Below are 24393 nucleotides of genomic sequence, written 5' to 3'. Positions count from 1 at the left end.
CTAAATTATAGTTAATTGAAATGCAAGTAAAATCTTCAGCTCCTTGGTCATACCTACCACGTTTCAAGTGCTCAGTAGCCACATGCAGCTGCTGATGACCATACTGGACACGGAAGATCTAGAACAATCCCAGCCTTGCAGTTCTGTTGGGCAGCGCTGGTAAAGATGATTGAGCAAGCCCAGATTTCTAATGTGGCTGAGATTCTTGGAATCTTTCAAAGAAGCTCTTTACACAAAAACAATTGCATTACATGTTTGTAATCCGTGAGTCAGGTCACCTGTCAAAATTCAACTAGGCTTCATGCAAGGAACTTTCCCTGACTGTGCCTACAGTCCCTGGCCCCTCCCTCCTTCTGCTATCTTGTGTCTGCAGAGGGTCCCCCTGCTGCACTTGTCACATTTGCTGCCCTGTGTGCTCCTCACCGCCTAGTAAGAGGCTGGCACATAGTAGGCATTTGGCTTACGTGGAGTTCCCTCCAAACAAAGCCAGAAATGGTGATGCTTATGCATGTTATTTATTGGGTAAGTGCCCGTAGGAAAGCGGGAGTGATGGAGGGAAGACAGGATGGGAAATAAGCCCAGCCAGAAGGTGGTCTCAGGTGGAGACAGCCTCCACCTGACCGCACAGGGGTGGAGTGGGGATTCTGGGGCAGAAATTACTTCAGCATTGGCCCCCTTGAGGCCGGGGCAGTGCTGGGACTGGGGAGAGGCAAGCGAGGTGCCTATGATAGAAATGCAAGGAGGTCTGCATTTCAGAGGAACCAGAGAGAGGCAGGGCTGGAGACTGGCTGGGCACCTGTGCACCAGTCCAGGGGGCTGGTTGGAGAACTGAGACCAAGACTAACACAGGGGCAGTGTGGATGGAGAGGAGGGGACTGCTGGGGTGGATGCCGTCCACAGTCAATCAGAAAATGCCTGCTCTGTCTTGTCCTCCTTCTTGGATCCCTTTTTTCTTGGCATCTGAACATGTTGCCCCTGTTCATTGAGCCGGAGAAGCTATAATGAAGCATAAAGCACACAGTAAGGTCGGTGGGGTGGGGGTGGGGGCAGACAGACAAGCAAGCAAACATGATATAATGTGTCATTGAAGGAGATGTGAGTGATGTGACGAGGGAAAGTGACAAAAGGACACTTCCCTCTGCCTTCAGGGCAGAAGTGGAGAGCTTTGGAAGTACAAAGAACATAGTTCTGGGTCTTGAAGGCACAGAGGAGCTTAGCAGGGAGACCCTAGCCAATCGGGGGAGCACATGAGCAAAGGCACGGTTGTGCTTGAGTGCGCTGATATGGGGGGAGGGGAGTGAATTACCTCTAGGGCGCATGTGGGTGGTGGGGTCCAGAGCACATTCTGGTTGCCACTGTTAGGCTCTCACTGTGTGGACAGATACTTCTGAACTGACTTAATCTGACAGCCAGTCTGTATGTGTCTATATAAATGTCCCCTCTTGACTTTGGGGTGTGGATGTGTGATGCACTTGACCTTCAGGTGGAGAGGAGACTCATGGAAGAAAGCTCCTTGGCGCAGCAGGACAGAAGCTGCCTGCTCAGGCATAGGCTGCATCAGGCGAGCTGCGAGAACACAACAGTATGGGCCCTGGAGCGTCTGCACCCCTGCAGAGGTGGGTATGGTGTCCTGAGACTCCCACTCTACTGTTTCCTGCCCCGAGTGGGCCGGATGTCCGTGCCGTGGTGGCAGAGAAAACCCGGGCAAACTCCCCTCTTCCAGAGAGCCCCCACAGGGAAGGGGCTGGGTCCTGAGGAAAGCTTCACCTGGAGCTATAATTTTGTGTGATATAGATCACACATAAATTTTTTTTTATTGAGTTTTAACTGTCCCAGCTGATAAGAACAAATTTCAACACACAACATAATGGAAGACTTTCTTTTCGTTAGTTTCCAGGTGGAGCAAAAGGAAAAGCAATCTGTAAAAGATTGTTTCTGTTGTTGCTGTAGGCGTGTCCAAGGAATGGTTTTTAGAATAATCTTGTCTCTACTCTTCAACTGAATCGGAGGTTTAAAAAAAAATTAATACTACTGTTTTCTGTCCCTAAGACAAGGTACTCTTTGCCACTAGGTTTTATTCTCCCCCTCAAAAAAAAAAAAAAAAAAGAAAGAAACTCCTCTGAACCCCCTGTAGCTGTTATTTCCATTTCACATGTGAGCAAATAGACTCAGAGAGGGTAAATAAGTCACACAGCCTGTAAGTCATGCTGCTGATATCCACTTGATTCAAGAAGGCCATGCTCTTTGCCTCTTCTCATGCCCTGTACTGTGCTGTTTGGTTAGTTTCAGAGAGAAGCACAGAGACCCAGAGTTCCCTGGAGCCCGGTCTGAGCACCTCAGCACCCAGTCACCATAGCCTCTCTGTTAGCAGGTAAACAGTAAGGTGTCCAGGGGGTGGGCCATCCATGTGGGGACCGCTGTGTCTTGCTTCTTTACTGATTACTGATACAAAACCCTTTGCTTCTCCAGAAAAAGCTGACCCTATTCCATTGGCAGGTGAAAAAAACCCACATTTAAGCAGATATGCAGCCAAGGTGATGAGGGGCCTGATGGCAGGTGTGCTTTTGGGCCATTCTGTCTCCCCTGGGAACCAAGTTCACGCTTCCATGTTGTGATTTTCTGTTGCCCCATGAGGCAGCATAGCAAACAACCACAAAACACGCTGTCTGAAGATAATAGTTTACTTAGCTCTTGATTATGGGAGTTGGGAATTCAGACTGTGCTCTGCTGGGAGGTTCTTCTGGACTCTGCCAGATGCCTTTGTGATTGGCTGCAGCCTGGCTAGTCAGCCTCACTTCTGGGGGTGGCTGGTTGTTATCTGGGGGCGCCCTGGATCTTCACCAGCAGGCTTGCCCGGGGATTGTTCTCATGACAATGGCAGAGCTGAGAAAAAGAGAGGGAGGGAGGGAGGAAGGAATAGAGAGAGGGAAGGAGGAAAGGACAGAGGGACAGAGAGATGCAAAGGGCAGGGGTCAGGGAGAAGCGGTTGGTTTGGGGATGAATGTAATATAGATGCTTAAATCTGCTCGAAACCACATGAGACGATATCGTCCTGCATCTGGAACATTAGGAATTTTGTAACTTGGGTGTTTATTTTTTTATGTATCGATTTGTTGTCCTTCCATGATTCGGCCAAGGGCTGTGGCAGTACTTGACGTCCAATACAGAGCTGGGGCTTGACAGGATGCAGTCGAGTTCACCTTACAGTGATTTTGCCTGCTATTTAAAACTCTATTTTTGGGGCGCCTGGGTGGCTCACTCGGTTAAGCGTCTGACTTCGGCTCAGGTCATGATCTCACGGTTCGTGAGTTCGAGCCCCATGTTGGGCTCTGTGCTGACAGCTTGGAGCCTGGAGCCTGCTTCAGATTCTGTGTCTCTCTCTCTCTCTGACCCTCCCCCATTCATGCTATGTCTCTCTCTGTCTCAAAAAAAAAAAATGAACATTAAAAAAAATAAAACTCTTATTTTCTATTTGCCCAATGAAAACGGCTTTTTTTTTTTTTCTGATGCTGGAAACAATGTGTTTTTTTTATTTCCGAAACATTTTGTTCCTTTAAATTTTTTTAATTTTGTGTGTGTGTGTGTGTGTGAGAGAGAGAGAGAAGAGAGAGACCAAGCTGGAGAGGGGCAGAGAGAGAGGGAGACACAGAATCCAGAGCTGGCTCCAAGCTGTGAGCTGTCAGCACAGAGCCCGACATGGGGATCAAACTCCCGAACCGTGAGATCACGACCTGAGCCGAAGTTGGACGCTTAACCGACTGAGCCACCCAGGCTCCCCTACTTCCAAAACATTTTGAACGATATATAAAATTCTTTTTTCTTGAAACACTTCCTTTATTTTTTCAAATGTTAATTTATTTTTGAGAGAGAGCGAGAGCGTGTGTGTGCTTATGTGGTGGAGGGGCAGAGGATCTGAAGCAGGCTCTGTGCTGACAGCCGAGAGCTGATAGGGGGCTCGAACTCACGAACTGTGAGATCACACCCTGAGCCAAAGTCAGACACTCAACCTACTGAACCACCCAGGCGCCCCTGAACAATATATTAAATTCTAAGCAGGAAAGTCAGAACCTCCTGCGATCCCATCACCTGTGTCAGGGTGTTCAGGAGCTGGCGTCACAGGACCTGCCTGTCCTGAGCACAGTGAGGCAAAGCAGGGTCTTGGGGGTGGGGAAGAAGTGGGCTGTGGCCTTGAACCTCAGACCCTGCCCCGCTCCTTCCCTATGCAGCCCTAGCTGCCTCATTGGAAAAGTGGACACGGTAATTTCTCCCATAGGCTTGGGGCCAGGGCTAAGTGCGAACACACCCTGTCCAGCTGAGCACCTGCACGTGTGGGCTTTGACTGCTGGAGGCTGTTTCCGTTGTTAACCATCTCTCCCCTTCTTGACCACTGGCCAGCGCTCTTCCAGTTGAAGTTCCCCCAAATCTTCAGGAGGGACCGCGGCTCAGCTCCAGCGCCGCTCTGTCTGTGGCAGCAGAAATCTCACAGCCGGCAACTCCTTCTCAAAGGGCTTTTCTGCAAAGGAAAGGAAAGGTGAGCAAAAGGGGCCCAAAGGACGTTCTCCAGAGAGATGTGAGTGGGGACCTGTGTGTGGCTGACACAGTAGTTGAAAGTGGGCAGGTTCCTCTGGGGGTGGGGTGGCCAGGCCCCCTGGGCTGAGATTTGCAGAACTAAACTAAAATAAACTTTATAGTTGCAATCCGGGCAATAGGTGTTTACTGAGTGGCCTTGCTGTGGTAAGTGCTGTGTAGGATAGAAGGTTGAAGTAGCCAGGTCCAGCTGTTCAGGAAGTTGACTGCCATCAATGTGGGGTAGTGGCAAAACAAGGCATATGAAATAAGAGGGCTGACAAGGCCGAATGTACTTGGAAGGGGGCCTTGTGAGCAGGCAAAAGGCAGGAGCAAAGGTTTGGGTGAGCAGAAAGGGAAGGGAGATTCTCCATTCTGCTTGGTACACAGGGTAATAGGGTTTGGGCAAGTGTGAGGAGTAGAGGCTACAGGGTAGCCAGGCCAGGATGCCTTGGCCTTGACGTCCAGGTTGACAGGGGGGATGGATGTCCAGTGGTCCCTGCAGTGTGCTCATGCCTCCGGGAACAGTGTCTCCTTGCAGGCAGGCCGGTCTCTCCTGAGGGTCCAGCTTACTAAGCCTGCGCTGGAAGGTGAGATCAGGGGTGGTCCAGGGTGCACCTTCTGCCGGACACAGCCCTGGAACCAGCCAGCAGAGCCACTTGTGGTGGTTAGAAGAGAAGCACTCCCATTCCTTGAACAACACTGCCATGAGCTGAAAAATTGTCCTAATAATCACACAAGCCCTCAGTGATCCCGAGGGGATCAGGGCCCCCTGGAGCAAGGATGCACCCCCGCAGGGCTGGCTGCTCTCTGAGGAGGCTGCCTTTGCCAGGCGTTCTGCCTGTGCATCTAGATCCCTTTGGGGATCAGACTCAGGTGCCCCCAGAAAACCTTTGTCTGTTGCAGAGAGATTTGCTTAAAGCTCTTTAATTCGAGAGTAGTTGAGCCTAGAGCAGCTTCAGGACATCCTCCCCCTTATGACTTTCAGCTCCCACACTCTCCGCCAGGCCCTGATGCCCTCAGAGGCCACTCGCAGGTTCTCATGAGCTTGGTTGGTGGGGGGGGGGGTGTAGACAGGGTCAAGGAGGCCTTTTTCACCTTCTTTGATTTTTCTTCATGATCACTCACTAAGGACGCTTCTACTGGAAACTCTTACAGGATGCAAGTCACGTGCCAGCTGCCCTTTTGAGACAGGAGTCTTGTTGATTCTTTTGGGGAACACATTTGTGGGCCCACCCAATCCTATCACTCTCTGGTGTTAGATTTGGGCAAGTTTCTTAACCTCTTGGAGCCTCAATTTCCTGCCCAATGCCTCGAGAATAATCACCCCACAGGATGATGGCTAGGTCTAAACAGCAATGGTTATCAAAGTATTTCCCGGTCACAAGCGTGATATAAATAATGTGCAATTGGGAAGAGCTGCCCATGTACCTTAGTGACTCAACATGCAGAGCTAGGAAAATGTTTCCTCAAACTTAAATCTAAAGGTATTTTTACTTTAGAAAATCTCTTGCGTTTAATATCTATTTGTCTCATATAATGTGTTTTATGATTTTGATACATATAAAAGATTATGTAACGATGCGTGAATTATGAAACATGTAACGAAGGAGACACCCACCATAAGAGCACTATACTCACCATTAAGACTTTGGCTTTGAAATGTCCAGCCTAGCTGGGGCCTCAGCCCAGTTGGGCCCCATTTCCCTGGAGTCTATTTCCTGCTGGCTGTGGGGAAGGGGGAATAGATAGGGGATGAGGGGAGATGAGCCCATGGGGGAAGCCCAGTCCCAGAATCGGGGGGGGGGCCCAGATCCCTGGAATGTGACTTCTCTTCTGACCACGAGTGACTCCGAGTGTTTCCCACAGTTCTCCAGGCCGGAGTTCGTCTTGCTGGCTGGAGAGGCCCCAGTGACTGTGCACCTGCCTGGATCAATTGTGGTAACCTTTGGGTTGACTGGGCAGGGGTGGAGGGTGGGGAGGGAGCTACACTGCTGGGAAGGCCTGGAGGCCGACTGACCCCTGAGTGGGGTCTCAGGCTGGGAGGGCCCTGGGGGGGGTGGTGCTCACTCTCTCTTCCAGGCTCCTGCCAGAGCCCTCTGCCAAGTCCCACTCCTGCTTCCCGTCCTTCAGCACTTCCTCTTCTCCTTGAAGACGAGCCTTCTGCTACTTCCAGCTCATCCTGCTTGGCTTTCCAGATGCAGCTCAACTTTGTCACCTTAATGAGTCAGGAAATATTGTTTGAGCATCTAGTCGGGGCCAGGCCCCACTCCAGAACCCAGATCTATGTAATGTGAGCAAAATGGAGTCCTTTCCACCTGGAGCTTTCATTCTAGCATATTCATACTTGTCCATTTGCTGAGGTGGAAAAGTCAATCTCCTTTCCCTTAGCTCTGTTGCCCCAGCCCAGGGAAGACTGTGGGGCCCCAAGGGGTTCAGCCTCTGTCTGGAGGGGCACTCGGTGTCTGGATTGAGGGTGGGCAAGACACTTGTCCCTGCTGATATACACTCAAAGGGCTTTCGTGATACCAGACCAGAGTGGGGACAGCCACTGCCATGACCTGCTCCAAGATGTCTTGGGGGTATGTGTGCTTTACTGAGACCTTCCTGAGCCAGCCCCCTGCAGAGGAGGGGAGAGATAGGCTTCCCTGGAGAGTGGAAAGGGGCAGCGGGAGGGACAGGTTGGGCTGGGCTGGAGCACCAGGGTGTAAGGGAGTTTGCAGCCAGGACCTGTCCTGGCAGGTGGGCAGCAGAAGCTTCATTGTCCCATTGGGCCCCACTTAGAAAACACACGTTCAAAGGCACAACTATTAAGAATTTCAAGGGGGCCCTTGTAGAACATTAAACCCAAGCAGAGGGCCCTTCAGAGCACATGGGTGCCCCCACACCTCTCTCTCTTAGCCTCTGCACCAGAGTGCCTCAGAGTGTATTGTGTGATCAGCCCTGCCCAGGATCATGTAGGAACCCTTTCATACAGGGACCTCAGTTCCACACTGGCCCCTGGAATGTGGGGGCTGCCCCTGGGTGCCACAAGGGTTGGGATGTGGTCACAGGCATGGTCTCCATGACACTAAAGTCACACATGTCAGTGTCCATATCCATGACTGTCCTTTAATGAGGACTTTCTGGATGGAGGTCCAGGCCAGACCCCTGGCTGGGCTTTGGACACAGGTGATACTCAGCCTATGTCCTTAGAGAGGCCAGGGCTCTGAGCCAAGGTGCCATGGAAGTAGAAAAGGGAGTGGGTGGCTCTGCCCTCCAGGCCACAGACAAGGATTTTGAGCCAGACCTCAAAGACTGGTAGGAACCCGCCATGTGGGGAAGGAGAGGAGGAGTATTCTAAGCAGGGGACATTGCATGCAAAGACACAGGCAACAAGCCCATGTGGGGGCAGAATGATGGGTGGCTGAGCGGTGGCAGCTGTGGTCAGGGTGGGGCTGTGGTAGCAGATGAATCTAGAATTAATCTCAGCAGGGTGAAGAGAGAAGTCTGGCTGCTGCTTATCTTTGGATGTGGCTCTGCTGACCAACTTCTCGGTTCAGAACAATCCCCTTAACTCCTATCTCCTCACTGGATCTGTGCCCACCCCTATTCTCTCTGCTGTGCACTGGGGGTGGGGGTGGGGGCGGGAGGAACAGATTCAGGGTGATTGACACCCCTGGGACATATGATCCATGGATGAGGTCCCTGAGAAGCCTAAGCCCTTCTAGGAAGCGGAGCCCAAGGGTCAGCTGGGGTTTCAGCAAGGGGGAGACATCCACTGGACCTGCCTCCCAGCCTTTAGAGTCCCTGCAGAGCCTTATAGAATGCGGACTTGAGTCCAGTTCTGCCTCCTACTAATTCTGGCACCGTCCCTTCCTATGCTTGTCATCCCTTAACTAGTATCTTTGAACCTCATTTTTCATCTACTGTATGGGAACCCTAACATACTTATCTCATAAGGTTGTTTTTCATTAAGTGAGACAATGCGTATAAAGTGCTTAGCACAGTAGCTAGCCCACAGTCAAGACTCCTGTCTCGTAAGTTATTGTTACAATTGATACTATTATCATTTTCAGACCAGAAAAGGGAAATCCTATTTGGCTCTCAGGGCCCTCTGTGTGGTGCTGTTGAGTGGGCAGTGTCTGGAGGTGAAATGTGACATTATGTCAACGGCAGGAGCTGTCTTCAGTGCTGTCATGTCTTTTGTCAACCTTGGGGAGCTCACCTGCTTTGGCTTGGCTTACATGAAAGGTAAGCGTGTGTGCATAACCTACTGCTGGCCTGGTGCCTCACGTAACCCAGATACCTGGTTACCTGAACCTTCTTCCTTCTACGAAAATTGCTTGAGGCTGGGATGCCTCACCTTGCGCATTTAGACATCAGTTAGCATGGTGAAGCTTCAAGTGCTCATTGCAAAGTGTCAAGGGAGTGCAGGAGATTATAATGAAATCGTATATGTAAGAGGCTATGGGTTTCTGTGATTTGCCGGGTCTGGTTGATCTGGTTGATCAGTCTCGAAGCACTGATGCTAGATAAGTGAATGTTAAAAGCATCTCCTTGTAGGGATGCCTGGGTGGCTCAGTCAGTTAAGCGTCCTACTCTTTTTTTTTTTTAATTTTTAATGTTTTATTATCCATATATGAAAGAGAGGGAGACAGAGCGTGAGCAGGGGAGGGACAGAAAGAGAGACAGGAAGATATGGAATTCAAAGCAGGCTCCAAGCTGTCAGTACAGAGCCTGACGCGGGGCTCGAACTCACGAACCGTGAGATCGTGACCTGAGCCGAAGTAGGACGCTTAACTGACTGAGCCACCCAGGTGCCCCAAGTGTCCTACTCTTGAGTTCAGCTCAGTTCTTGATCTCAGGGTTGTGAGGTCGGGTCCCCCCGACTCTGGGCTCCACACTGAGCCTGGAGCCTACTTAAAAAAAAAAAAGCAGTTCCATATAGATGGGAATGTAAAATGGTGCAGCCACGGCAGAAGGCAGCAGAGCGGTTTCTCAAAAAATTAAAAATAGATTTGTCGCATGATCCAGCAATTCCACTTTTGCACACATGCCCAAAATAATTGAGAGCAGAGTCTTCAAGAGAAGTTTTTGCACCCATGTGTGTAGCAGCATTGTGTGCAGTAGCTAAACTGTGGAAGCTCCCCCAAGTGTCCATTGGCAGATGAATGTGTAAGCAAAGGGTGGTATGTACGTATGATAGAACATGATTCCACCTTAGAAAGGAAGGAAATTCTGACCTATGCCACAACACGGACGGACCTGGAGGATGTTGTGCTGTGTGAAATAAAACAGTTGCAAAAAGGCAAATATTGTAGGACTCCAACTGGGTGAGGTACCTAGAAGAGGCAAAATCATAGAGACAGAAAGAATGGCGGTTGCCAGGGGCAGGGCGGAGGGGGAGTAGGGGGTGTGGTTTAATGGGTACAGGGTAGCAGTTCCAGTAGAATTCTGGAGGTGGGTGGTGAAGATAGCTGCATGGCAATGCGAATATACTTAACAGTACCGAACTGTACCTTCAACTGTGGTTAAGATGGTAATTTTTTTTATTATGTGTATTTTACCACAATAAGTTTTTTTTTTTTTTTTTTTTTAATTTCCATCGAATCATACAGGACTAACGGGAACTCAGCACCCCACCCAGGAGCCGTTATGAAGACCTTCCCCTTTCCCAGTTCTGCCCAGTTCTTCCCTTTGACCAGCTCTGCCCTTCCATTAGGGACTCCTATTTCCAGCCATGCAATTATACCTTTGCTGTAGTTGACGCTAAGTGCTGTGTGGGAGAATGGAAAGGAGGTCGAGTTTGGATTATTTGGGCTCTCAGGTTCAATCCTGGCCAGCCCCTCTTGCTTAGGAATCGTAATCTTGGTGTTTCTCTATTCTCCCATCCCCAGTGGGAGGGGCTCGGGAGCTTGTTGTGGGGTCGGTTAGTGTCCAATGGGGCGGGGGGACAGGATGGGGTAGGGGGTGTCCTTTCTCCATAGCTCTCCATAGACCTCCGAGAGACCCCTCTCCCAAGTAAAAGAACGAGCACGATATGCTTCGATGTGATGGACTGATGTTGGCTCGATCTTTTGTAAAGTGTGAAAAGAAGAATCTTTAGGAAACACTGTATCTTTATTGATCTGTAACATGCAACTTAAAGAAAACCAGTGTGCTTGTTCTGAGTCCCAACCTTGTGTGTATCCTGGACTGTTTCCCCCCAGTCAGGTGTGTGTCCTAGACCCCTCCATGTGGGCATTCTTGAGCCGCTTAACTGGGATGTTCTGAGTAAAATGCTCAAAAGTCCCCAGTGTGGGGCTTGGAAATAAACCCACTGGGAGGGTTTGCTAGCCAAACAGTAATGGACACCTGTGTATCAACTGGGGAGAAGTGGCCCCAAGGGAAGGGTGAGTTGGTGTGAGTGGTCAGATTCAGGAGCAAGGGCTGAGGGCAGAGGGGGCAGGGGTCTGGGCGCCGTGTGGTGAATGCTATTTTATCTTCTCTGGAGACCTTCCTTTCTCCAGCACACGCAGCTTTTGAGAGAAAGGGCTGGTTATCCACTTAAAGGGTCTGCCTTCCAAAACTTGGCAGAACTCCTGTGCCCGAGGAACCTGCTGTAGTGTGCCTCTGGGCTGAGAGACTGACGCATGGAGAAGGGTGTGGGCAGAGCAGGGCTGGGGCAGGCCTGTGGGGGTCCCAGAAGGAGTGGGGGAGGGGGTCAGGCTTCAAGTGAAGAGAGCAGAGGTGAGGAGGCAGTGCCTGCAGTGGCTGGGGCTGATTCACCGTCCCTCCTGGCAGTGTTGGGGGACAAACTCAGCAGGGGTTGAAGTCCTGAGCTTGGAGTGGAGTTTCCAAGCTGGCAACATTCAGGTCAGAAGGCAAAGATGACTCCACTTAAGCCCGGTCAGTTTGCTGGGGCTGCTAGAACAAAATACCATAGACTGGGGAGATTAAACAACAGATCTTTATTTCTCACAGTTCTGGAGACTGACAAGTCCAGGATCAGGGTTTGAGCTTTGTCGGGTTTGGGGTTCTGCTCCTGGCTTGCAGATGGCCACCTTCTCATGGTGTCCTTACATGGCAGAGAAAGTGAGCCCTGGTCTCTTCCTTTTATTACACTAATCCCATCATGGAGGCCCCATGATAAACCTAATTACCTTCCAGAGGCTCCCCATTCCCCCATTACATTGGGGGTAAGAACTTTGGGGAGATACAGACATTCAGTCCATTTCATGCCCATGGCTGGGGAAGTTTAAGAATGGTCCAGTTGGGGCAGAGGGCCTGGCCCATGGCAAAGAGCAGAATAAATAGTCATTTCTTTGTTTTTGACTTTATCTCTATAGATAAATAGCTGGAAGGCAGCTATTAAGTGATTTCTTCTCTGAGATAAATAATCACATTTCTCCTCTTGGCCTGAGTTCTTCTTTGACTCTCTCCTCTCTGTTTCTGACTCCTGGCCCCTCCACAGACCCAGCAAAGGTCCTGTGGCAGCAGGTGTCCAGATGACTTGCTTTTCTCCTGTTTGACCCTTCTGGGCAGAGCTCAGGGCTGTGGGTGTGAAGGGGTGGAGTCTGTCTGACTGCCCTTCCCTCTCTGTTTCAGACAAAGAGTTCTTTTTCTTGGACGATGAAACCAGGCTGTGCAAAATAGCCCCCGAAGGCTGGAGTGAGCAGCCCCAGAAGAAGGCCTCCTCGAATACCTTCACACTCTTTCTGAGGATAAAGTTCTTTGTCAGTTGCTGTGCACAGCTCCGGTGAGTGCTCCAAAATTTTTCATTTGTTCCTTCAGGGACCTGTGTATGTGCTGGCTGATGTTAGAGATAATGGGTGACAAGTGCTTGGTGAATGGCAAATTACGCATAAATAACAACAGTCATCGTGGTCGATCTTGCTGGTTAGATTCCAATATGACAGAACAGGGGGAAATCAGCATTTGGGTCCCAGTCAAAATGAGAACTTGCCCTTTTGTTTCAAACGTGGTCCACTCAAAGCCAAAGTTCTCCCTTGACCCCAAAATGACCCTCCCCGAGCCGCAGATGAGGGTTGGAGGAAGGGGTTATGTGTGGCTTCGGAGTTGGGTAATTGCCTCTTTATTCCTTTGCTTCCTGAAAACAACATCTGAGCGTCAGTTTTCTCACTTGGACCACGGCAACAAACATCTCCGTGGGTGTTGTGTCAAGTGCTTGGCACACACTAGCCCTCAACTTGTGGCAGGAGGCATGATGTGGGTAAAGGAGACCACACTCATCTTGCTGGCATCGCCCTCTGGGTTCTTTTAGCTTGTACCCCATCTTTTCTCCTTGCCCTGCTTCCCAGACTGAGAAAACCCTCTGGTTTTAGTGTTCTTTCCCCCCCTCAGCATTCCAGTGACCCTTATTCCTGCGTCTCTTTTCCAGGAACAGCCATACAAGGCACCAATTTTATCTGCAGCTTCGGAAAGACATCCTGGAGGAGAAGCTGTACTGCAATGATGAGACGCTGCTGCAGCTGGCGGTCCTTGCCTTACAGGCTGAGTTTGGCAACTACCCCGAGGAGGTGAGGGTGGAAACTTGGGGCCTGTGGTGGGGTCATTGGAGAAGCAGTTATGGGAACTATTAGAAATGTGGAGACTGAGACTTTGAGAAGTTTTCAGCCTCTACCACTGAGACTGAGGTAAATGGGATCCATCCACTCACCCATCCATGCATGCGTGCATCCATCCATCCATTTATCCATCTATCCATCCACCCATCCACGCATCCATTCATCCATCGATGCACCCATATATCCATCCATGCATCCATGCATGTGTCCATCCATCCATCCATCCACCCATCCATCCATCCATCCACCCATCCATACATCCATTCATCCATCCATGCATCCATATATCCACGCATGCATGCATGCATCCATCCATCCAACAAGCTTTCACTGAGTGCTTTGCTGGGTTTTGGGGGTACAAAGATGGACAAATCAAGTGTCTACATTGTAATGTACTTCTAATTTGAGGTTTCTCCTAAAAATAATAATTTGCTTAAGTTCCCATCCCCTTCATCATCACCAACAGGAAAAGACAACCTTTATTAAGAGATCACTCTGTACCTACCGTTGACCTAGACTTTTCCCACAGTGTTAACTCACTCAATCCTCATAGCAACATTGTATTACTCACATTTTCTAGAAGAACAGTCTGAGACTCATTTGCTAGAAAATGGTAAAGTCTAAATTTGAGCTTAGGTGTGTCTGACTCCAAGGCCAGTGCTGATTCTGCTGGAAACATTGCTTCTCAGAGCTTTACTCTTTTTGGCCAAACCCTTGTCCTTGCAGCAGAATCACACATATATTCCTTTGACTGATTTTGCCTATGATGGTCTCGTATTACAGTACTCAGGGAGTTAGTAGAGGCTACTGGCTATTTAATTTGCAGATGCATCACAGCAAGGAGAGATGATGTTAAGCGATTTACTTCCTTATTTAGGATTCAAAGTGGGGACACAAGACAGGAAGGAGGGACCAGCCAGGTAAGCTGTGACAGAGAGCAGTGCAACTTTGCTCTGGGTTCAGGAAGCCCCTACCCGTGTTCCAGATGAGGGGAAAGGGGCTTGGCCACAGACCTCAACTGAGACTGAGTCGTGCGACCCAGCAGTGTGACGTGGCATGCAGTTGTGGAGGCCATCTCTGGCTGTGTCGGTAGAAATGGAGAGGGAAAAGTGAGCAAGCAAGGTGGGCTCCCCACCAGCCCACTGGGCTCTCTCTTGGATGGTATTGCCATCATTATGTGACATAAGCTGGGTGCCTCTAGGAAGTGCTTACCTTGGAGAAGCTACGCTCAAGAGAGAACCTGAGAACTGCGTGAAGGAAGAATCCACTGCTCAAAGGGAAAAATGTAAAAGGCTTAATCCCTGTTCCCCGGGGCCTTTGACTGCTTTCCGGAAAGTATCTGTACACCCATCCCCACCTCATGTACCCTCCAAAGCCAACCCCAACCTCACAACTTTCCTGGCCTCCCCATAGGTAGAAGGAACCCCACTCTGGTCCTTGGTCCTTTTTGACATCTCCTCCACACCCCTTGGCCAGAAGAAGGGATGATTCAGCACTCTCTTGATAGCAAGTGACAGAAAATCAAGCTCAGATTGGCTTGAATGAAACGTGTAATTTACTGGTTTGCAAGACTGAAGTGTTCAGGTCCTGCCTACCCTTATGACAGGCTTCTAGTCCTTTTACTGCTTACCTGGTAGCTTCTTGCTATCTCTTTTTAGCCTCCAGGCCTGGGGTCCTAACCATGCCTAGGGCTTGCTGGGCTCAGGGATTCAAATGACATCAACAGGACTTGGGCTTCTGTATCTCTGGGCCGTGCTCTCCTCTTTCAGTTTTGCCTTCGGTGGCTTCCGGATTCTACCCTCCAGGTTGCAGCCTGGCACCAAAGGGAGGGTCTGTCTCTCTCTCTCTTTCTCTCTTCTTCTGTCAGTAATGCCATGGAGATCCTACAGTTCTGTCTCATTGGTTCTGATGGGGTCATGTGCCTACTCAAGCCAGTCACTGTGCAGGGAGATGCCATGCTCTGATTAGTTAGACTTGAGTTACATGGCCACCCCAAGAACCAGGGTGGAGTTCACACTATGCAAATACACGGACTGAGGGGAAGGAAGGATGGTTCCCATTTCCAGAAAGAGAGGAAATGGTTGCACATGGCTAAAAATATGTCTACCTACCAGTGAGCACTTAGCGGTTGGCAATGCTACATCCTTGGTGAACAAAGGAGCTGCGTTTAGCCGAAGTTCTGAGTCCGCTGGGGTCATTTTGGTCTGGCCTTGTGTTATGGGCTGAGGAATGTTCCTCCAAAATTTATGCGTTGAAGCCTTAACCTCTGGTACCTCAAGAATGTGATTGTATTTGGAGACGGGCTCTTTAAAGGGGTGATTACATTAAAATGAGGCTTTCTGGTCGGGTCTTAGTCCATTCTGACTGGAGTCTTTATCAGAAAAGATTAAGACTCACAGGGAGACACGAGGGATGCTGGAGCACAGGGGAGAGACCAGGTGAAGACAGGGAGAAGATAAGCACTTGCAAGTAAAGGAGAGAGGCCTCAGAAGAAACCACCCCTGTCAACACCTTGATCTTGGACTTCTAGCCCCCAGAGCTGTGAGAGAATAAATGTCGGTTATTGAAGACATCCAGCCGGTGGCATCGGTTATGGCATCCCAGCAGGCCAACGCACCTGGAGTCGGAGAGGGAGAAGCTGCAACCACCAGAGAGTCTGGACGCCTTGGTGGAGATCTGTGTCTTTAGTCTTCACACAGTGTGGGGTGGATAGTGTGCCTGTTTGCCTCAGTAGCTGGGTTTAAGAGCGAGGACCAGTTCAAAAGTTAAAATGGTTCTCAAGAGCAGTGGCTTTCAAATGTTCTGTGCTGTGACCCAGGTTTGAAAAAGAAAAAAAAGGTAGACATTATAACCCAACCCACGTGGGTATGTACATAGAACAGAACTGAAACAAAAGTTTAGGAAATAAGATGTACCCTTTCTGTACCTGTTACACATTGGTGTTTCCTATCCTATTGTAGTTCATGCTGGTTATGAACCATTAACCATTAGCTCGCTAATGTGTTACAAGCTGCAGTTCGAAAAACACTTTTTAGCCCGTAGCATTCTCGTTTTGCTTTCTTCCCAGTAGATCTTCAGAAGGGACAGCCATGTCCAGAGTCTTCCAAGGCCCTCTTTATTCCTCACCCTGCCGCATTTTTCTCCAGAGCATTTACCACCGCCTGCGTGGTATACGCATTTATCAGCCATCCTCCACCTCCAGCACCTCCCCCAGATTCACGGAGCCTCGCTCTCTCTCACTGCTGTGGACGAGAGCAGTTCCAAGACGCTCTCTGCTGTCCCCACATGGGCTCCCAAAGGCAGACACTTTCCTTTTCTCTTGTATGTGTAAAGGCAACAGATTACACAAACCCACTCATCTGGGCACCCACACCCTCAGTCCTAATTTATGGAGGGCCTGCTCTACTCTTGGTATCATCTAAGCCCTATGTCAACCCTGCAAAGTCCGTGTTACTTCCATCGGCAGTTGAGGCAAATTGCGCCTCTGTGAGCTTAGGTAAGCTGGTGAGAGCACAGCCAGGACTCACTTTCAGGGCCTCGCTTCACTGTGAGCCAGGCACTGCGGTGGGCGCATCAGAGGGTGCTTGGGGAGACGCAGAAAGGAGGGCCTGCGCCTGTGTCCGTGTCATGGGGAGCGGGGGGCGGTGTGGCAGGAGGAGAGGGCTGCAGGCATTTCCCTGCAGCCCTAGCTAAGGCGGCTGTGAGGCTAGGCGGCACCACCAGCCAGATCCAGGAAAAACCTCATGTGCCCCCCTAAGGGGCTTATATCTTGTTGGATAAATGGTTCTAGGGCTGGGGGGAGAAATTTAATTTGGAAACCACTGTAGTGAAAGACTGGGAGCCGCTGCAGAATTCTAAGCAGGGAAGTGACATGATTACATTTGCATTTTAGAAAGGGAGACAAAGACATGTTGGTATAAAAATAAATCTCCTTCATCACATCAGTGCGACAGAACAGCTCTTCCTCTGGGTGTCTCCCCTACCAGCCTTTGATTACACGTGGGGATGTTATACAGGTGTAAGCATTGCCGCCTGCATTTGCATTCCGCTTTCCTGCTTGCTGACGCGCCTTCCTGCGGCCTTCCTTGTCATCATCTGCGACGATGACAGTGGGAGCCTTAGCAGGGCTGGACCTCTGCTCACTTTCCAACCCCGCCCCTGTCAGGCATCACCCGGAAGTGCCACGTAAGTGGTAACTACTGCTGTTACTGTTCCTGTTGCTTCCGATCTTTCTTTGTGATGAATGACATAGAAATAAATGCTTCTGCTAGGGCATTTTTAGTTGCATATTGACTTCTTCTCTTGGACATATTCCTAGCTGGGTCAAAGGTCCTAAGTGCTTGTAGGTTCATGGCAAAATTGAGTGGAAGGTACTGAGATGTCCCGTGTGTTCCTTTGTCCCCACACATGCACAGCCTCCCCCATTATCAACATCCCTCACCGACATGGTCATTTGTTTCAGTTGATGAACCTACATCGACACGTCGTCGTCCCTCAGAATCCGTTGTTTACGTTCATGTTCGCTCTTGGTGTTGCGCGTTCCATGGGTTTGAACAAATTTATAATGACATGTGTTCACAATTAGAGTATCATACAGTAGTTTCACTGCCCTAAACATGCTCTGTCTTCCATATATTTGTCCTTCCTTCTCCCCCACCCCCACCTGCCAACCATCCCCTGGCAACTACTGATCTTTTTTTTATTGTCTCCATGGTTTTGCCTTTTCTAGAATGTCATATAGCTGGAATCATACAACATGTGGCCTTTTCAGATTGACTTCTTTCAGTTAATATGCATTTAAGTCCCGCCTCCCTACCCCCCCCCCCCCCGCATGTCTTTTCATGGCTTGGTAGCTCATTTCTTTTTAGCTCTGAAAAATATTCTGTTGTCTGGATGTACTATAGTTTATTTATCCATTTCACCTACTGAAGGACATCTTTTGCTTCCAAGTTTTGGCAATTATGAATAAAATTGCTATAAACACCCACGTGCAGGCTTCTGTGTGGACATACATTTTCAACTGCCTTGGGTAAATACCAAGAAACATGATTGCTGGATCATATGGTAAGACTATGTTTGGAAGACAAATTGTCTTCTAAAGTGGCTGTACCATTTTGCATTCCTACCGGCAACGAATGAGAGTTCCTGGTGCTCCAAATCCTCACCAGCACTTGGTGTTGTCAGTATTCTGGATTTTGGCCATGCTAATAGCATTCTGAATGCTTTTTTATGCAGCAGATTGCTGAGCAATTTCTTTCCATTTGTGTCTGAGCTTAGCTCAAAACTGGCATGGGCTAGCTCTCAGTTGAGGATTCTTAGTCCATGGCCACATGGGGATAGGTCTGTGCCATACCAGGAAATGGGGATGCTTCCCTTCAGATCCCCTCACCAGACCGACCTGCCCATCACCAGCCCTGAGAAGGCAAGATCCTCCCAGTTCCCAGCTGCCTTTCTCATGGGTAATTATCCTCAGCTATGGGGAAATGACTTGGCCAAGTTTAAGCTGGGAGGGGCTGTCTAAGACCAGGACATGCTGATTCAGGAGTATAAGTGCAATTTCAGCTTCCTCTGAAAGTTCTGTCTTCCTCATTCCTTATAGTGGACCCTAAGACCACCCCTCCAAAACTTTTTTTTTAAGTTTGCTTATTTATTTTGAGAGAGGGAGAGAGAGAGAGAGGGAGAGAGAGAGAGCATGTGCATGCGTGAGAAAGCGGGGCAGGGGCAGAGAGAGGAAGAGACAGAATCCCAAGCAGGCTCCATGCCATCGGCACAGAACCCAATGTGGGGCTCGAGCTCACGAACTGTGAGATCATGACCTGAGCTGAGATTACCCCTCCAAAACTTCTGCATACCTCTCTGCCCCAGAGTCTTTATCAGGGAACCCTGCATCAGATGGCGAGTGATGCTGATCTCCTAGCTGCTCACTGTAGGGTGGCAGCCTCAGGTTCCCTAAAGACTGGATGGAGGTTCAGGCTTGGGGTAAGGTGGGGCTCTCAGATCGCTTGTTCAGGAGACAACATCTTGATCCCCTCGTGGTGAGATGCCGGCATAGGCAAGACCTCCTTTGTGAGAATGTGACAGTGTACTAAGAGCATATGCAGACCGGAAATGCTAAATGCATAAAAAGGAACAAAGTTTTGGGGCTAGGGTTTTGCTGTGACTTTTGGGAAGCGGTGTGGCATCGGGGAGGGTGTGAGAGCTTTGGATGACCGAATCTTGTTTCTGTCACTAAGTGGTGTGATCTCGGCCCTGTTGAATGACTTCCTTCCTTGTTCATTTTGTTCATCCTGCCAGTGGCAATAGAAATATCCTCGTAGGATTGCTGTGGGATGGAAGGAGCTAATGTGTTCTGAGGACCACCTGGCATACAGAAGGTCTCAAAAACAGGTGGCTCCTTTCTTCTCTCCCTTCTATTCATGTCATATAGTTTGGGCCAACTTCTGATACAGTGTAAAATGTTACCCTTGGTGGGCACTTCAAGGGAGCATCCTTGCCCTGGCGCCCTAACTGGAGTTTGGGTTGCAGAGGCTTCTGCTGTGCTCAGAGTTCCATAAAAGGCACCTTGACTATGCCCCCCCCCTTTTTTTTCCTGCATCTTTCCAGCAGATAGAGAGTAAAGCTTATTTTCGAGTTGAAGATTACATCCCAGCGAGTCTAATTGAGAGGATGACTGCTCTCCGGTTGCAAGTTGAAGTCTCGGAGATGCACCGTCTCAGTCCTGTGCTCTGGGGAGAGGATGCCGAGCTGGAGTTCTTGAGGGTAAGAGCTCTGTACTCTTGAGAGGGGGTGTTGGTGTTTAAGGGAATGCAGCCAGCCCTCCCCTCTGGAGCTTTCTCTTGGGGATTGGATGTGCTTAGACCCACAAGGAGGTATGAGCGAGGGACTTGAGACTGGGAGGAAGGAAGCTCTAACATCCTGCAGGGCAAGGAGACTGTTCTGGGAGCAGGTGGCATATTGGAAATGATCCCCCCAAATTTAGTGGGCTGGGGTGGGGATGGTAGGGCCTTTCTTTAATCACAGAGTTCACAGTCACTTTTCTCACAGAGACATACGGGAGAACACTCAAGTACAAAACTGGGGTATGAGCCAAAAGCAAAGCCATGGGAAGACCTCTGGTTTCCGGCCTTCCAGGCAACTGTCCTCCGCACAGCACAGATGGTGTGGTCCGTGCATATGGGTATGGCTCTGGTCCACACTCTCTTCAGCCCTCAAGCAAAAGCAGTGGCATTCCGGTCCCTGATATCTGTGGTACACACAGAGCCTAGGATGGATAGCCTTTGTACACTCCACAACATACCAGCTCTGGGCCGAGGGCTGCATGGAATGGAGACAGAGAGAACCTGCTCCCTGCCCGCCAGGGAGTTCTACATCTCCTGGGGAGGAAAGACAGGGACCCAGAGACTTGCATAGTGTGCTATCTGATGAAAACAATAACAATGTGTCAGGAGAGGAGGGAGGGGTGCTTTGCTGGGGGCAGATGGAGCTGGGAGGGGGGCACATGGGAGCCCCCACCCCCTCCAGCCTGGCTTTCCCAGGGCAGGACGCTTGGCTGGCCTTTACAGCTGAGGAGCTCTTTCAAAAGAAGCTCCGAATTTATACATTTCTCTGTGCAAAAGTCTCTCAAGATGGATAGAAACATGTCCATGGTTTATTTTTATCTTATTTTTTGCCTTTAATAGAGATGGGCATTGGAAAGCAGACCTGCCCAGGGGAGATCTGGCCTTTTCTTTTTGGTGTCATTTAATAGACTGTCTGCAACACCTTGCACATGTGAGTCCACAAGCACTTCATCTGAAACGCCCTGATGGCAAGGCACTCACCGCTTTCTATAACCCAGCATTCGTGCATGCTGCTTGTAAGAGGATGCGGCCTTCCTTTGATGAGGGACAAGTGCGCACCTCAAAGCCATCAGTGCACATCTGATGGAGGGTGGCCACAGAACCACAGAACCAGGGGGGAAGCCAAGGGCTAGGGCCCGCGGGGGCCCCTGTAGGACCGAGAATGCCCACCTGATCCCCCCTCCCGAGGCTCCAGCTTTGTTTGCCTGGCTCTGTGTCCCTCCCTCTCCTGGTTGATTGATGGAAATTGATTGTGAAGGAAGCCACCATCTCATAAGCAGAAATACAGGAAGACTTTGCCTCAGTCATTGCTGGAAAACAGTGAATAGATTTGGCTTCATTCGAATGCCATCTTATCAGTGTTGAGGAATACTGGCTTTTAGTTCCCCGTGGTGGCTGGTTGGGCTTGCTAAGGCTGTGTGCCAGCCCTGGGGCGTGAGACACCCACACGAGAGGGCTTTGTGACCCCCAGAGCACTTTGCGACCCTTCTCTTTTGGGTGAGTGTTTGTTAAGCAAAATCCCCCCACCCCCATAATGATAAAAGTAACAATTTGCTCGGAATTCTGTGGAGACAGCACAGTTATATTTTGTTGCATTAATTCTTTGTTCTGTGCGTTCACACTGTGTATACACATACACATTTAAAATTGGGTTTATATTATATATGCAGTTTTGTGTATTTTTATAATTGCCTCTCACCAACATTTTGAAACTTTATTTTAAATCAGCACACGGTGTACCCTAAATTTTTTCTCAATACTCTGGTGTTTGGCACATAAATTGTTTTTAATAGGGGACTATCTTAAACAATACTGAGATTAGCACTTTTTCTACGTAAATCTTTAGCTGCATTGGTGCTTAATTTCTTAGGGATAGAATCTCATGAGTGGAGTTACCAGGTCTCAGGTTATGAACGTTGTAAATGTTGTTGACAAATATTACTAAGACACTCTACGTTTTAGTCCTTTCTATACTTTTCTTGTCCCCTCTACTAGGCTGTAAATGTCAGGGCCCTGAATTCTCAGAGCCCATCACAGAGCCCAGTTACTTCACGAACAGTCACTGGATTATTTAATTACAGTTCCTCGTGGCTCCTCTTTTCTATTATCAGATGGTGCCTCTTGGCCTCCAGTTCACCGATGACTAATTCTGCTAGTTCATCATCTCACACTAGAAGACTTGGCAGAAATCCAGTTTGGGTAACACTGAATAACATACTCTGGAAGATTCACAACTACATTAGCATATTAATCCCAGAACAACCTGTTCAAAGTTTACTCAATGTTTTCCAGACTTCTTCAGCCATGGAACCATTTTTTCCCACCTAACTAGGGGTTTCGATATTCTATTAAGACATTTTCTTTTCTTTTCTTTCTTACTTTTTTTTTTAGCAGTTGAAATCATACTGGCTGTATCCTGTGTTTTACCCCACTTAGCATTGTAACATGTGCGTTCCCCAGATAATTACAAATGCTTTGTAAATATCCTTTCTAAAGGCTGCCCAATGATCCCTTTTAAAGTAGTATTGCCTTTAGGAAATATTTATCTCTGGCAGCTGGTCCCCCAACCCAACCTCGCTAGTCGACACCAACCCTGAGAAGGGTTTGTCTTAATTATGCAGTATATTTTCTTAGGACGGATCCCCAGGAATGGAATTACAGGGTCAAAGGATCATGAGTTGTTATGAATTTCTTGACGGACAAGTCTGTTTGTTTCAACAGTTTTCAGTACAGCAAGGGTGCTGCATAGGCTGGGAGCCAGGAGAGCCTGGGTCCGGTCTAAACCTGGCTGCTGCTATAGGGGGCAGGAGAAAATAGTGAGATGCCTTTAAGCACCTGGAAATACAGTGACCCTCTGAGGGCAATCGGCAACTGCAACATGGAATGACCAGGAGAGGCACTACAGAAAATTCCCTAGTAGAGCATGGAGACATAGAGAACATTATTTTTTACAGATTGAAAACGCCCCCGAGGATCTTACACATATGCACCCATGTTTCCAAACTTTACAGAAACTCTGAATTTTAGTTGTGAAGAGTGGAGTTGCGGAAGGAATCAGACTAGTACTTCCATTTGTGACTCCGAAGTGTATCTCTGGTTTCTGATTTGAAAAGAGATAGCTACTCCTGTCTGTTGTGATCGTTGTGAAGGTTAACGTCAAGACTAAGTGACATCATCCAGGGGAAACGTTTAGGATGGCGCTTCACCACTTAAAAATTTTGTCCCTCTAAGTACTTGAGGATCACGTCCTTTAAAAAATAAAATTAAATACTAAACAATTTCAAAATGTAGGCAAGTCTAGCAAAGGCCTCTTTATTCTAGTGAAGACCATTTTAAGGCTTTACACTTTTTTAGAAATATCACATCAAATTATTTAAAAGAATTTTATTGTATTGGTTTGGGATGACTCTAGTATCTTAAGCGCATGCCTAGCCTGGCCATTGGATATTTCAGCCCCAGTGTTCAATAGATAGTGTTTTGGATGCTACTGCTGATGACAATGATGGTGATGAACAGTGTCTCCAAAGTTAAAACAAGCAGGCTCAGGGCCCAGAAACTTAATCAAGGTCATGTGAAGAGCTGTAGGCTCTGCAGGCAGCAGAACCTGTCTGAAGAGATTATTTATTTTTTATTATTTTATTTTATTATTTATAAGAGAGATAGTGCATGTGAGCAGGGGAGGCAGAGAGAGAGAGAGAGAGAGCGAGAGAGAGGGAATCTTAAGCAGGCTGCACACTTAGTGTGGAGCCTGACACAGGGCTCGATCCCACAACCCTGGGATCATGACCTGAGCCCAAATCAAGAGTCAGGAGCTTAACCAACTGAGCCACCCAGGTGCCCCTATCTGCAGAGATTATTAACAGAAATAAAAAATACAGCAAGGATCCTGAGAAAGGAGCCCTCAGAAGTCGTAATTTCTCTCTATTTTTGTTACCCCGTGTGGCAGTGGGAGAAATTGGCCAGGGCAGACTGCTCTCTTTTGCAGGGTAGGGATGGGATACCAGATCTCACCAATGAAACCCTTCTGAGAGGGTTTCCAATTCCTGGAGCAAGAAGTCCCTGCTGTGAGTCCCGGTGCATCAGCCTTCTGATGAGGACTGGAATCTTTCAGGAGAAGACGAAGGTGGTAGACCCCAGGATAGAGAGGTGATTACCAATCAGACATAAAAAGATTTGCATCAGATTTATACCCCGATCTCTTAAGAGTTTGGTGGGCCTGATGCAGTCCCCATCTCTGATTGACCCTCAGGGCTCTGACAAAATTCAGTCTCCTGACCTGGTAAACGGAGGACAGACCTTGGGCTATAGGGACCTGGCCAAGGCACTGCCACATGGTGAGAAATTCCAGTGATTGTTCATTTTTTCTGCAGGATGTTCATGGCTTATCTTGCTTTAACAGTGATGCTAGCCGCCTGGAAGGTTGCTTTCTGTGCCCGGGA

The 24393-nt window shown here is 48.9% G+C and overlaps 1 protein-coding gene across 1 annotated transcript in view; it reads left to right on the top strand.

Moving 5' to 3' along the window:
• Nucleotides 1-24393, top strand: part of FRMPD2 (FERM and PDZ domain containing 2) — an 81467-nt gene that overhangs the window by 9197 nt on the left and 47877 nt on the right. Inside the window, 8 exon segments of the mRNA XM_042960270.1 lie at nucleotides 1484-1616; nucleotides 2284-2371; nucleotides 4396-4531; nucleotides 6436-6507; nucleotides 8625-8799; nucleotides 12136-12286; nucleotides 12929-13067; nucleotides 19722-19874. Coding sequence (XP_042816204.1) covers nucleotides 1484-1616; nucleotides 2284-2371; nucleotides 4396-4531; nucleotides 6436-6507; nucleotides 8625-8799; nucleotides 12136-12286; nucleotides 12929-13067; nucleotides 19722-19874 — 1047 coding nt within the window.

Source organism: Panthera tigris, chromosome D2 (genome assembly GCF_018350195.1).
Source record: "Panthera tigris isolate Pti1 chromosome D2, P.tigris_Pti1_mat1.1, whole genome shotgun sequence".
Classification (NCBI taxonomy): domain Eukaryota; kingdom Metazoa; phylum Chordata; class Mammalia; order Carnivora; family Felidae; genus Panthera; species Panthera tigris.
Note: the sequence above shows the minus strand (reverse complement) of the source record. Positions and strands in the feature narration are given on the sequence as shown.